Consider the following 14,969-nt stretch of genomic DNA (forward strand, 5'->3'; position numbering starts at 1 on the left):
CCCTCATAATTACCCTGCCTTTACCAAACATCCTTCAGCCCTGAATAGGCCTAAGTACTGAATGAGTGACAGCACTTTTATGCGGTGCTGGGGAAGGCACAACCCCTTGGACAAACCATTGGTAATATGTGCCAAGAGGCTGAAAAATCATTCAGGCCTTGGAGCTATGATTACATTTCTGGTAGCATATTCTAAGGAAGTACATCCCGTGTACTATGTGGGAGGATGTTCATTCCAGCATTTTTTATAACAGCGGAAAATGGAAAGCAACCTAAATGCCCGAGAAAAATATTATTGTATATCCACTGGATGGCATACTATGAGGCTGTAGAGTTAACGGTTGTGAAAACCATGGGGCAGTATAGGAAAATGTTTGCTAGGTTATATGAAAAGATCAGGGGGAGAAAATAGCATGAGTATTGCCCCAGATGCAGTCAGCAAAATCTAGGAAAAGGGAAACTAGAACAAACATCCAATTCCCTTAACAAATAAATTGGAAAGGGAAAAAAAGAGGAAAAGACTTACAGATTAAAACAAATTTGGGGTGCCTGGGTGGCTCAGTCAGTTAAACGTCCAACTCTTGATTTAGGCTCAGGTTATGATCCCAGTGTCATCTTGGGATAGAGCCCCCCCTCCCCACCATCAGGCTCTGTGCAGAGCATAGAGTCTGCTTGAGATTCTCTCTCTCCCTCTGCCCCTCTCTCCCGCTTGTGTTCTCTTTCTCTAAAAATAAATAAAATTAAAAAAAAATTTTTTTATATCAAGCAATATTTCAGCCAAAAGCCATATCTGGATCCTGACTGAAGCAAACCAACTTCAAAAAAAAAAAAAAAAAAAAAAAAGGTTTATTATCAGGGAAATTTGAATACTGACTCTTCAAATTGATGATATTAAGGAATAATTTTTTTTAATGTTTATTTATTTATTTTGAGAGAGAGAGCAAGCACGCACATGGGAGAGGGGAGAGAGAGGGGGAGAGAGAGAATCCCAAGCAGGCTCCTTGCTGTCAGCACAGAGCCCAACTTGGAGACTGGGGCTTGATCTCAGGAACAGTGAGATCACAACCTAAGCCAAAATCAAGAGTCAGACATTTAACCGACTGTGCTACCCAGGCGCCCTTAAGATTTTATTTTAATTTTTTTTAAGTTTATTTGTCTTGAGAGAGAGAGAGCACAAGCAAGGGAGGGGCAGAAAGAGAGAGGGAGAGAGAGAATCCCAAACAGGCTCCGCACCATCAGCGCAGGGCCCAACTCAGGGCTAATCCCACGACCTATGAGATCATGACCTGAGCCGAGATCAAGAGTCACTTAACAGATGGAGCCACCCAGGCACTCCTAAGGAATAATAATTTTTAAGGCGTTGTAATTTTTTAAAAATAAAAGTCCTCCTGGGGCGCCTGGGTGGCTCAGTCGGTTAAGCGTCCGACTTCGGCTCAGGTCATGATCTCACGGTCCGTGGGTTCAAGCCCCGCGTCGGGCTCTGTGCCGACAGCTCAGAGCCTGGAGCCTGTTTCAGATTCTGTGTCTCCCTCTCTCTGTGACCCTCCCCCGTTCATGCTCTGTCTCAAAACTAAATAAACGTTAAAAAAAAAATTAAAAAAAAAGAAAAAGAAAAAGAAAAGTCCTCCTAATCTTTTAGAAATATATACTAAAATATAAGTGGATGAAATGATACGATGATTGGATTTGCTTCAAAATAATCTGGGCTAGGGACTTGGGGGAATAAAAAGAAACAAGATGAGCTATGAGGTGATAATTGTTGAAACTGGGAAATGGGGACATGGGACTCCTTATATTATTTTTTCTACTTTTTTATGTTTGAAATTGTCCATAATAAAAGCTTCTCTAAACCTGCATATGCACTAGTGATGATGATAAGAAAAAGTAGAGCAACACCAGTGAGATCCTGGCCCCAGAATGCCAGGGTTCAACAACCAGCTCCTGTACTTACTAGCTGTGTGGCCTTGGGCAAGTCACTGAACCTCTCTGTGTTTTAGTTACCTCATTTCTTTTTTCTTTTTAAAAATGTTTAATTATTTTTGAGGGAGGGAGACAGAGTGAAAGTGGGGAAGGGGCAGAGAGAGAGGGAGACACAGAATCCGAAGCAGGCTCCAGGCTCTGAGCTGTCAGCACAGAGCCCGACGCGGGGCTCAAACTCATGTACCACGAGATCATGACCTGAGCTGAAGTCGGACGCTCAACCGACTGAGCCATCCGGGTACCCTGTCAGTTACCTTCTTTCTAAACAGAGATGGTGATGATCATGATAATGCCTACCTCATATCGTTGGGAAGAATAAATGGCTCAATAGATGTGTAGCACTTCACAATTGCTGATACATAGTAAGTGCTCTGTATTACTGATGAGGGAGCAAAAGGCAAGCTGAGGGCAAAGCACAGGCTAACACCCAACCCAATCCCCCGGAGGTGGAATATGCATGTGACCTTCCTAAGGCTCTCCTGCTGCCCAAGAACAGAGGAAAGAGAAAAACAAGTGGTTAACCGATAGAAATCACAGTAAGGCAGGACATGAGTCTCCATCAATTTACAACTATCTTAATGATTTACAAGGGAAAAAAAGCAATTTTATCAATAGCCAACTTACAGAAACCTATAGATTCAATTTCATGGAACTCTGTCATCACCTTCCCCTCCACAAGATAGAAAATCTTATATAATCAGTCACTCCTCATGCCCCAAGTACAGTTCTCTCTGCCCATGGGTCCTGTCCCCGTGCTTTAATAAAAACACCTTTTTACATCGAAGATGTCTCAAGAATTCTTTCTTGGCCATCAGCTCCAAACCCCAACTTTTCTGCATCACTACCTCTTATTAATCCATTGTGCATGTCCATGGAATCTGAACATCTGCTTTCCTAGGCTGTGCAACTTCGACAAAATAAAAACAGATCTTGTGTTCGGATGGAGGGGTTGGGAGTGATCTTTTTCACTCTCCAGTGTCAATCTTTGTGTAATGTGAAATTATTAGTTTTAAATTTTTTATGAAATGTGTTTGTGTTTTTAAAACCCAATGAGTCACTTTCACAGGCTCTCCTGCCCTCTGGGAGCTCCCTAGTCTGCTGAGATAGACACATTCCCCAGCCTTGGTGTTTCCATCTGGCAGGGTGGCGTGGCCTCTGCTTGCCACAGATACAACCGTGTGGGCCGAGATAGCAAACGTGGGCGGAGAAATAAACTGGGAGCACATTCCCAAGACGATGAGAAGTGAGGAGGTGGGGCGTCAAGAAACAGAGCCCCTTTCCCTGACCCCTGGGGGGAAATCATGGCACCCCTCCACTCTTAACCACCTCTCACTCCCCTCCAATTCATTCCTTTCCCCCACTGCTCTCCCTACCTCACCTCCCTCCTTCCTGAAGGGGAGGTGTAGAGGTCACACCCAGAGCAAATACAAAGGGGAAAAAAAAGCTGTTTATTTCATTGGCAGTTGAGTTTGGGTTTCGGTGGGGGGCACCCCAGGCATGGGGTAGCAGAGGTGGAGTGGGGGGCGGTGATGCTAAGCAGACAAAGAAACACTGAGTGAGAGCTCTGAGCTGGCGAGAAACAGGGTGCATCGCCAGGCCCTCACTCTCCACCCCTCACCCAGCCCTGTGGTTGGCTATTTGGGGCTGCTGAGGGAGAGGGCCAAGCAGGCCAGGGCCCAGAACCAAGGCCTGGGATCCGGAACCTCTGTCTGGGAACCAAGAGCAGGGCTGTTCTTTAGGCACCCCTCAATCTGCATACTTTGGTATGGACAATTGACATTTTCTCCCCGGGGGGGAAAAAAAGTAGGCTAGAAAACTGCAAATATTACAGATCAACAGTGACTATAAGAAGTCCCCGAGTGCCCATCCAGAGGGATCAGGCCCCACCTCTCTAGAAATCCACTGTGACAGCTGCCCCAGATCACCTTCCTCCCCTAACGCCCACTCCTCCATCAGTAACAGCTAACGTTATTCAGTGTTGGCTGTGTTCCAAGTATTGGGCAAAGGGCTTCACATCTATAAATACATAAACACATGTGTTAATATATATTTTTTTTTAACTTTAAAGAAAAAGAGAAAGAGAGAGTATGAGTGGAGGAGAGGGGCAGAGGGAGAGAGAGAATCTCAAACAGGCCGTTCACTGAGTGCAGAGCCTGATCCCATATCCCCGGGATCACCACCCGAGCCGAAATCAAGACTCAGACGCTTAACTGTCTCTTAATCTTTAAAACGGCCCTGTGAAGTAGATATTTTTATTTTCCTCACTTTACAAATGGGAAAATTGTAGTACAGAGAGTTTAAATATTCCAGGGGCGCCTGGGTGGCTTAGTCGGTTAAGCTGGGCTGACAGCTCAGAGCCTGGAGCCTGCTTCGGATTCTGGGTCTCCCTCTCTCTCTGCCCCTCCCTCACTCGTGCTCTGTCTGGCTCTCTCTCTCAAAAATAAATAAATGTTATAAGTAAATAAATAAATAAATATTCTACCAGAGGTCACACAGCTAAGGAAGGGATATTTCTCCCCTAATCCACTCCTGGCCACACCCCCTGTCCAGCATGTCCCTCATGTTCCCATAGGTGCCTTGTAAAGCCTTCTATTGGCACCGAGGGCGCTATATTTAAGTTATCTGCTATACACCCGCTTCCCCTGGTGGACTGCTTGTTCTCTGTTTTACTCATATGCGTTTCCTCCACACAGTGGGTTCTCAGTGAATGTTAGCTGAAGGATATAACGATCCACACATCCCAGATACAGCCACTCTGAGCTCCTGACCATTGTCAGAAATACCTTGCTCTTTCTTGCTCTTATCTCAGTCTATAACGCTTTTTTCCTCCTATCTTTTTCTATTTGGTAGACTCCTTTCCTCACCTGTCACCTCAAGGCCTCCCTCACCTGTCACCTTCTCTGTGAAGCCTTCCCCAACTATCCAGGCAGAGTATCCTGCTTTGACTTCCAGATGCCTCTGACCTCTGTAAACACCTCAGCTACAGCTCACCCCTAGGCTCTCAGGGGGCTGTTTTTGTGCACATGTCTGTCTTCCCCCATTGTCTAGGGGGCATTTTACTTCTCTCTGCATCCCCTGATGACTAAGAGGCCCAGCAGGTGTGCACTGAACAAATGACAGATGGATGGGAGCATAAACTGCACACCCCCCTTTGCCATTTTCCACAAGGAACTTTCCAGCAAAGGAAAGTTTGTTGCCCCTCCTGCCAAACTACCCAGTAAACTGGCATTAGAGGGGTCCCTTGCTGACATGATAGGTAGAGTAGCTATATAGCCCTCCTTTCCTTTCAATTATCTTCCTCTATCCAGGCTGTATGTGGGCACTTCCCATATCAGGGAGACAGGGACCAGGAGGCCTACTTTCTCTCCTCCAACGTCACATCTTAGGGGAATGGAATTACTGCCCTTGGAAGGAGGAGCCCTGACACAGCCCACCCAAGATGGGGCCCTGGAGGCCTACTCTCCTTGGCCCTGAACTTGGGAGCCAGGCCCTGCCATGCCTCAACCTCTTCCCTGCCCCACCATCATAGATACCCTGAACTTCAGGCTGGAAGAGATCTCAGAGAACATGAGATCCAGAGCACCAAAGGCACAAGGGGATTGGGGAGGGATGCACCCAATGGAGCAAATGGTCTTGGGCCTGGCCCGAGAGTTTTCCCACACACCCCAGAAGACATGGCAAAGAATGGAACATTCTTTAGTCCTGTGTCATGGCGTCCACTCAGGCCTTTACCATGTCCCACGTGGACTGTCGCAGTAATTAGTCTTTCTTCCACCAATACATCCTCCACACAACCAGAAAGCGATCCAATTATCAAAGTTAATTTTATTTATTTATTTATTTTTAAAGTTTATTTATTTATTTATTTTTAAAGTTTTGATTTCATGACCTGAGTTGAAATCGAGAGTTGGACGCTTAACCAACTGAGCCACCCAGGAGCCCCTCAAAGCTAATTTTAAAACCTGTAATCTACCAGTCACTAAATCAAGTCTCGATTCTTACATGGTATACAAGACGAAAAGGATCAGGTCCCTTTCCACTTTCCACTTTAACCATGGCCTTTGCTACTACTCCTCCATTCTATCGTCTAGGAGAAGCCAAAGCTTCTCATGCTCCCTTGCTCTTGTACATACTCCGCTTCCCCACCTGATGAACTCGGCCTTGAAGACCCAGCACAGATGTCACTTCTTGGTAAAGTCTTCCCTGATAGCCTGGAAAAGTTAGTGTATCAGGTAAAAATGCTCCCAGCTGAAAGCACGGAAAACCCAAGCAAAGGAATGAGTCTAACCCTCAGTTGCCAGTAGAGTCATCTAAGGAGCTTTTAAAAGTCCCTGTCCACTGGACACATGCCAGACCAATTAAATCAGAATCTCTGTGGTGGGCACAGGCACCAGTAGGTTTCAAAACCTCCCATAGTCTAATGTGAAGCGAAGTTGAAAAGCACTGAAGCAGGGGTTTATTTTTCTCACAGAGTGAAAGTAGCTGGCGGTTGCTAGTGTTGGTTGAGTGGCTCAGTGATATTCAGGCCTATTTCTCAGTGATGCTCTTGACCTTTCCTTTCTGCTTTGTTGCCTCAGGGTCACAGGATAGCTGTGGTTGATCCTCCCTGTTCAAAGCAGGGAGAAAACCGCAGGGAGAAAGGGAGGGTTTAGTCCATCCTCTTTTATAAACAAATCAAAGACTGTCCCAGAAACCCCTTCAGCAGACTTCCCCCTAGATGCTATTGATCAAAACTGCACCACCCCCACCCCTGGCCACAAAGGAGGCTGGGAAAATGGGCAAAGGGATTTCTGATAGACCGAGAGGACCAATCAGGCTCTATCAGGAGGAACTACTCCCAAATCAGCAGGCGTTATCAAGGAAGGAAATAACGCATGGATATTGAAGGGTGGCAGAATGACGCCACCCCCAAATATGCCACTTTGACATTAGGATTATTTTGAGCTCAATTCACATAAAAAAACAACAGATGGCAAGAAGGGCATTCTAATCTCCCCCCCTTTTCCCCTGAAAACAGGAGACAAAACTCCCAAGTGAAAGATGCCCTCCTGTATAGGGAGAAAAGGAACATTCAATAGGGAGTCAAAGCTGAGACAATTCTGTACAAACAGAACTTGTTAAAAAAAATAATTTTGGGGCGCCTGGGTGGCGCAGTCGGTTAAGCGTCCGACTTCAGCCAGGTCACGATCTCGCGGTCTGTGAGTTCGAGCCCCATGTCAGGCTCTGGGCTGATGGCTCAGAGCCTGGAGCCTGTTTCCGATTCTGTGTCTCCCTCTCTCTCTGCCCCTCCCCCGTTCATGCTCTCTCTCTCTGTCCCAAAAATAAATAAACATTGAAAAAAAAATAAATAAAAATAAAAAAATAATTTTTCTCTTTCTCTAGCCTCCCCATACATTTTAGTTACTTTTCCACAATTCCCTCTCTTTATTCAACCTGGTAGAGAAGTATTTGCAATTTGCCACCTCTTTGGGTCTTCATTTCCTGTCAAGGGCTCCTGTGTCTCATAATGCTTACATAAATGTGTGTTTTTCTCCTCTTGATCTGTGTTAGAGTTCAACTCTCAGGCCCAACTGAAAAGCTCTAAGAGGGAAGAGGGGAAATGTCACCTCCCCTACAATACCGAGTTGACAGACAGCAGATTCTTTCAGTGTTATTTATTCTCTCTCTGGGCTTTAAAGCGCCTCGTACACACGTCAGTTATGACACACATCACATTAATACATTTGGAGGCATGTATCAACAAGCCCATGTTTACTTCCAGACTGGCAGTTCTCAGCTCAGGCTGCACATTAGAAATGCCTGGGGAGCTTTTTCTTTTTTTTTTTTTTAAGTTTATTTATTTGTTTCGAGAGGGGGATGGGGCAGAGAGAGAGAGAGAGAGTGAGAATCCCAAGCAGGTTCTGTGCTGTCAGCGCAGTGCCCAGCATGGGGCTTGATCCCAGGAACGGTGAGATCATGACCTGAGCTGAAATCAAGAGTGAGACGCTTTGGGGCATGTGGGTGGCTCAGTCGGTTAAACGTCTGACTTCAGCTCAGGTCATGATCTCCTGGTCTGTCAGTTCGAGGCCTGCGTCAGGCCCTGTGCTGACAGCTCAAAGCCTGGAGCCTGCTTCAGATTCTATGTCTCCCTCTCTCTCTACCTCTCTCTCTCTCTCTCTCTCTTTCAAAAATAAATAAACATTAAAAAATTTTTTAAGGGGCGCCTGGGTGGCGCAGTCGGTTAAGCGTCCGACTTCAGCCAGGTCACGATCTCGCGGTCAGTGAGTTCGAGCCCCGCGTCGGGCTCTGGGCTGATGGCTCAGAGCCTGGAGCCTGTTTCCGATTCTGTGTCTCCCTCTCTCTCTGCCCCTCCCCCGTTCATGCTCTGTCTCTCTCTGTCCCAAAAATAAATAAACGTTGAAAAAAAAAATGTAAAAAAAAAAAAAAATTTTTTAAAAGAGTTAGATGCTTAACCATCAGAACCACCTAGGCACCCCAGAAATGCCTCGGGAGTTTTTGAGTGCCTAGACCCTAGCCACAGAACTCTGAATTTAATTGGTCCTGGCGAAGCCCAAGCACAACTAATTTGTAAGAGACCTCCAAGTGGTTCTGATGTGCAGGCTGGGTTAACCACTGCTGAAGTCCCAGCACCTTAAGAGCAGGGTCTGCGTCCCCTTCCATGAGCACAGTTCTTGGAACATGAGGCACACAGGAAATCCTCACTGAACGGATGAATGAGTGGCAGAGAAGAATTTCTGCCCCAACTTTGTCAACCCCCGGCCTGCAATGTGCGCCGTCTTGTGTGCTTCCCCCTCCCTCTCAGTTCCTTCTCCGCTGAGCACTGCGCTTAGCCACCCTCCACTAACCACATGAATGCTCCAGTTGGACTCTCCTATCTACACACACTGCCCGCTTCTCCCGCAGCTGCTGTGCTGGGCACGCCAGGCCTGCTCTTCCTTGGAAGCTTCCCTAGTCTGAGAAGATCGCTCTATCAACAGCCATGCTCAACTCTTGTGCCTTATTTAGCTAAACTCCTGGCCAGTGTGAGAGAAGAACAGTGTGAGGTAGGATTCCAAATGTCTGCTGTTCCACATTCAGCCACAATCCCAAAACGGACACCCAAGCATTCAGTGGCAGAGTGCCTAACAAGCAACTAACAAGCAATCCACAGACAAAATTCTTGCTTCTCCTGCCCAAGTGTAGAAAATGTGTCTTATCTGATTTCTTGGACAAGTGTGAGTCTGAGAAATGCCCCTGTTGACGTCACAAGAATGAGTCAGTGGTGAATTATCTCCAGAGATGATATCATCCAATATCGGATTCTGGCCCCCATCACGCTTCTGAAACTGCTTCTTCAAAGGTCACCTCCAGGGCCAGCTTCACGGACATGTGGCCTGTACAGTCCCACGGGGCCCCATGCCCCACACTCAGAAGGGCCCTGCACTTGGTTTTACAATCTGCTGTTGCCATCTTGAAGTTCTCAGTTTTTGAACAAGGGGCCCTATGTTTTCATTTTGCACTGGGCCCTGAAATTGTGTGTCCAGCTCTGGTCATTCATATAGTCTCTTACAAAATCCAGCGAGGCTTTCCTTCTCAGAAGGGTCTCCACAGCATATGACCTTAGTCTCCTTTGTGCAAGTCTCTGTGACACGCTGCTCTCCTGTCCTCTTTTACTGCATTGCGAGAAGGTGCTGTAATGGGATGGCATGGGCTGCAAATGGTGGTTAGGATCAAGAGACCCTGGGAAATGAGCCCTCCCAGACGTGAGGGAGACTTAACAGGACCAACTTGGGGGCCCAGGGCTCTAGCAAACAGAGACAACTGGAGTCAGCTCCAACCCAACACAGAAAATCATCAGGAAAACTTGTAGTGACCATATGACTTCAGATGCCTTGAAGAACCCCTTCTAACTCTAGAGGGGCCATCTACCAGCCGTGCAGAGAACAAACTAAAACAGGGAGGCCTGCCAATCAGGCAAGAGCGTTGGACACTCTGAGAGGAGCCAGGAGATGAGGTGCTCTGGAGACAGACAAGATTTCCAAGGAAAAGACTGAGGGAAGTTTGTTCACTGTGGAAGAAGGTGGCATAGGACACAGTAAGACAGAAAAGGAGAGTGAGGGAGGGACCGAATTGGGGGAGATGGCTGCTGGAGGCAATGGGTGTGAGATGGGGCCCACCCCAATTCTGCCCCCCAGGCCTGCCAAGCAGGGATCCTTCTGCTGGGCCAGGCTGTGGGCAAGCAGCAGAGGTTGTGAGAGGCGGAGTCTCAGCCTGGAGGAAGTCTCAGCTGGGAGAAGAGGGACAGAAGACGACAATGTCAAGGCCTTGGGAGGGGAGCCTGAAGCAGAGAAAGGAATTGGGGCCTGGTCTCCCCATGACAGAGTTCATCAGGGTCCAGGATCTGCCCTGTCTTGGCATCGCCTGGCCAGGCCATGGCTCAGGTATCTGACACCTGGGGCCCGGAGTCACATGCCAGGAAACTCAACACTCTTGGGGCCCAGCCCCCAACTTCCAGCAGCTACGAGCAAACAGGGCTTCTAGAGAAGGAAGCGGTTCTCTAGAGCCGGGCAGCAGGGAGACTACTTCCGGGGAGAGGGAACACAGGAGAAGACTCTCCCATCAACAGGGGTGAGAGGTTGAGAGGAGGAGGGTGGGGGAGAGGAAGAGTAGAGTGGAGAGGACAAAGCTGGGGCAGGCAGGGGGCAGGTGCTCCAGGAAAAGGGGGAGACGGGCACAGAAAGCAGGCGTAGTCACCTAGTCTAGCTGAATGCCCTGACATCTGCTCGCTGATCTGTCTTCCTTGTCTCCTTCACCCTAGTGCCAATCTGGCCCTCAGCTGCCTACGGAGCCCACCTGGCAGCCACCCAGGTAGGTTGGTAGAAAAAGACTTTATTCCAATAAGGGAGATCAGTACATGGGCAGAAGCAAAGCCTTAGGAGCTCCCAGACCCAGAGTGACCAACAGGGCCTTGGACTATGGAACTTCATAGATTAGCCCTCCAGAATCAAAGAGTCGCTAGAAAAATTTCAGGCCCAGGGGAATCTTTTACCCAAAGGGCCTGAAAAAGGAACCCCAAACCCCAAAGAAGAAGCTAAAGTCACCCAGGCCTGACAGAACCCCCAAAGGCAGGCCCCCGCCCACAGAGACCCCACAGGGGACCTCCGGAAGAGAGAGCTGGCAGTGGGGAATGGAATTCTTTTGACTCATTCTTCCTTTATGGGGCTTTTCTTCCCCAGATCCTACTGCACTCCAGGACTATGCCAATATTTGGCCATGCTCCCACCAGCCAGTCACCTCCTCTCTCTCCTGCTGGTGCTAGGCACAGGTGGCACGGTGCCCAGCCCCTGGGTGCCTCCTCAGGGCTGCTACGTGGCAGAAGAAGCTGGTGAGAGGACATTCCGCTGCAGCCAGGCAGGCCTGAGTGCTGTGCCCACCGGCATCCCCAACGACACCCGCAAGCTCTACCTGGATGCCAACCGGCTGGCATCAGTGCCAGCTGGAGCCTTCCAGCACCTGCCTGTCCTGGAGGAGCTGGATCTGTCCCATAATGCCCTTGTCCACCTCTCAGGGGCTGCTTTCCAGGGTCTGGCAGGCAGTCTGCGCCACCTTGACCTCTCTGCCAACCAGCTGGCCTCGGTGCCTGTGGAGGCCTTCGTGGGCCTGAAGATCCAAGTGAATCTATCCGCCAACCCGTGGCGCTGTGACTGTGCCCTCCAGGAGGTGCTCAGGCAGGTGAGGCTGGCACCGGACACTGGAACAGGCATCGTGTGTGGCCCCGGAGCCCGACCAGACCTCGTGGGGCAAGAGTTCCTGCCGCTGGCAGGGGAGGAAGAGCTGTGTGGGACGGGGCGGGGTGGGGCCCAGCGGAGCACTGATGTAGCCCTGCTGGTCACCATGGGGGGCTGGCTGGTGCTCGTGGTGGCTTATCTGGCGCACTACGTGTGGCAGAACCGGGATGAGACTCGACGTCCCCTCAAGCCGGCCCCCGTGCTGCCCGTGCGCTCTGAGGACTCCTCTACCCTCAGCACAGTGGTCTGAGGACCAGGGCCACTCCTCCAGCCCCATGCCCCACACTCCAACCGCCGTGCCCTCTCTTTTCTTCTAACCCTCTGCCTCCTCTACAGCCCCCCATCCCCCAAATTCCTCCCCACTTCCTTCTCTGTCTCCCCTAAACACCTGATCTCTCTCTCTCTCAACCAACACCATCTTTGGTGACTACTGTGCCTGGTTGTGCTAGACTCAGAGACCCAAAGCTCCCGAGTCCACAGTGGGGGGGGGGGGGGGCAACAGAACAGAGGTGGGTGCGGGTAGAACATGGAGGAGGAAGCCTCTGCCTGGCTGTGTGGATGTCTGAACTGACATTTCAAGAATGAAAAGGGCTTTGGGCAGAAGAGGGAGGACCCTAGCGAAAAAGCAGTAAACAAAGTCAAAGAAGATGCAAACAACTTAGAAGGTATGGGCACCAAAAAGACCTACCTGGCGGCTGGAATAGAGGATGCAAAGAGGGGCAAGGGGATGGTGGGCCAAGCTGGAGGGGAAGTCAGAAACTGGGGTGCAGATTGAGAAGGACTGTGTGGGCTCCTGCTCTCTTCTCTCCATCTACGGAGAAGCTCCCCCTTACTTCCTGCCTCTCTCTTGACCCCAGGCTCCTCTCCCTATGTCTTCTCTTGGGGGCCTCCTGGCTTAGAGTCCTCTGCTTCCTTTTCCAGAGACTCTCCATCTCTCTTCTCTCTCTTTTATACACTGATGGGCTTTCCGAATCCTTTCCCTTGGAGGAAGAGTGGTCTCCTCTATGTCTGAGCTGAAGATGGGTCACCGGGAGTCGGAGGGGGTCTCCCACCTCCAGAATATCACTGGACAACTCAATAAAGTCACTTTTATTAAGGCTCCTGATCTCTTCCTTATTGTTCATTTCATTGAATGCACGTGGCTTGACAGTGAGGAGTGGGAAAGTGTGGAGCCCTTTACCACGGCCTCTGCCACCACTTTGGCGGCGTGTGCTCCCGCCGGGTTGGATGCCAACTCCTCTCTCCCCTCCTACCTCCCAGTTCCTGACACCAGAGTCTATCTGCTAGGGATGCCAGGGCCTATGAATTAATGATAATGGAACCAGAATGGAGAATGGGAGGAGGCTAGAGGGAGGACAAACAGGGAGGAGGGAAGGAGGGCAAGGTCCAGGCATCAGTGATCAGCTGGCAGCCTCCAGTCTGTTAGACGGGGCATAGGAAGCAAAGGGAAAGGGAGCTGTTACCCTCCTGGCAATCTCTCATTTCTCTCAGTGGGAATCTGAGCAGGGGGTACAGAGAAACTAGATGTGCTCAAAGTTAATGAAAGAACTCGTGGGGCAGAGGAGACCAAGTTGCCTGAAGAAGGGGGGGCCATATGAGATATCCCTATCACCAAATGGGCTTCTCAAGGGACCAAAGGGGTCAACACACCCCCTCCCTTGCCCTCATGCAGCATGATCCACCCATGCAGCCTCCGTGGAGGAAACCGCTGCTTTGGGGAATCTCATGGAAACTCCAACAGAAGCTGAACATAAGAACCACTGAACCACGGTTCCACCCAGCTTGGGACAGATTCTGGGACAGATGGAGAGGCTGCTCAAGAAGAAGCAAACAGGAGTGCCTGGGTGGCTCAGCCGGTTAAGTGGCCAACTTTGGCTCAGGTCATGATCTTGCAGTCCATGAGTTCGAGCCCTGCGTCAGGCTCTGTGCTGACAGCTCAGAGCCTGGAGCTTGTTTTGGATTCTGTGTGTGTCTCTCTCTGACCCTCCCCTGTTCATGCTCTGTCTCTCTGTGTCTCAAAAATAAATAAATGTTGGGGCGCCTGGGTGGCGCAGTCGGTTAAGCGTCCGACTTCAGCCAGGTCACGATCTCGCGGTCCGTGAGTTCGAGCCCCGCGTCGGGCTCTGGGCTGATGGCTCGGAGCCTGGAGCCTGTTTCCGATTCTGTGTCTCCCTCTCTCTCTGCCCCTCCCCCATTCATGCTCTGTCTCTCTCTGTCCCAAAAATAAAAATGCTGAAAAAAAAAATTTTTTTTAATAAATAAATAAATAAATAAATGTTAAAAAAAAAATTTTTTTTTAAAGAAGCAAAGAGGAATCCACTACCTCCCCAGTCCCTCTGACCCACCCTGATTTCCCTGTCTCCTTTCCAGCATCCCCAGCCCCTTCTCTTGCCATCTCTGAGGCTCCCTCCACCACTCCAAGGCTGAGGTCCCTCATATCATTCAGGAAGTCTCAACTTGACTCATTTCAGAAAAACCTGAGACCCACCCCCCTATCCCCTTTTCTCAGGAGACATGGGCCTCCCCACTTCCAGGGATGCTCAGGGACAGGGAAAGAACTAGAGTGTGGACAGTTTCCGGCTGCAGTTTGACCTCCACCCCAGCCACACCCTGGCCTGGGCCTTGGAATCTTGGCCCAAATCCTATCATACCCTCCATCAGTTTCTCCCCTGCCACTGTCTGTCCCACTCTGCTCACCCACCCGCTCCTGGAATCAGGCTGGGACACATCTCACTGGATCCTGGGAAACAGACTGTGTAGGCCTATGGGAGTGAGAGCCTGGGGGACAGGTGGGGCCCCGAGTCTCTATTATCTGTGTCCATCTCTGGAGCCTCATTTGACTTCCTGTCATCCCAAGAAGCAGAAACGACACTTTTAAGATCTGCAGAGTTGGTTCCCCTGCCCAGACACCTAACCCCAATTCTCAGAGTTGAGCACAGATGGGAAAGGATCCAGAGAGGGAAACTTTGCCTGGAACCCAGGTGAGGAAGGGTCCTAGAGCCCTGGATAGTGTCATCGTGGTAGTTATCCCCATGGCCCCTTCTGGCTCAAATTCCTTTCCCTCTTGCGTTCTAGGGCAGGAGAGGGAGAGGGAGGGCAAGTGGGGCAGAAGATGGAGATGGCAGGGGAGATGCTTCATTGGCTCCTCTCCCTAGGGAGAGACCCCTTTACCCCCATCAGCTGGGGTCCCTGAGTTGGAAATTGGTGGGAGGGGGGCATCAGA

At 49.8% G+C, this 14,969-nt stretch overlaps 1 protein-coding gene across 1 annotated transcript; it reads left to right on the forward strand.

The window, feature by feature from the left end:
• The first annotated feature begins 8,827 nt into the window (after window positions 1–8,827).
• On the forward strand, window positions 8,828–12,128 carry LRRC3C (leucine rich repeat containing 3C). The gene is made up of 3 exons (XM_045044174.1): window positions 8,828–9,022; window positions 10,777–10,826; window positions 11,195–12,128. Exons 1-3 carry the CDS (start codon window positions 8,828–8,830, stop codon window positions 11,994–11,996), a joined length of 1,047 nt encoding a protein of 348 aa, XP_044900109.1. The 3' UTR covers window positions 11,997–12,128.
• The last annotated feature ends 2,841 nt before the right edge of the window (window positions 12,129–14,969 follow it).

The sequence above is a fragment of the Felis catus genome, chromosome E1, assembly GCF_018350175.1.
Source record: "Felis catus isolate Fca126 chromosome E1, F.catus_Fca126_mat1.0, whole genome shotgun sequence".
Lineage (NCBI taxonomy): Eukaryota > Metazoa > Chordata > Mammalia > Carnivora > Felidae > Felis > Felis catus.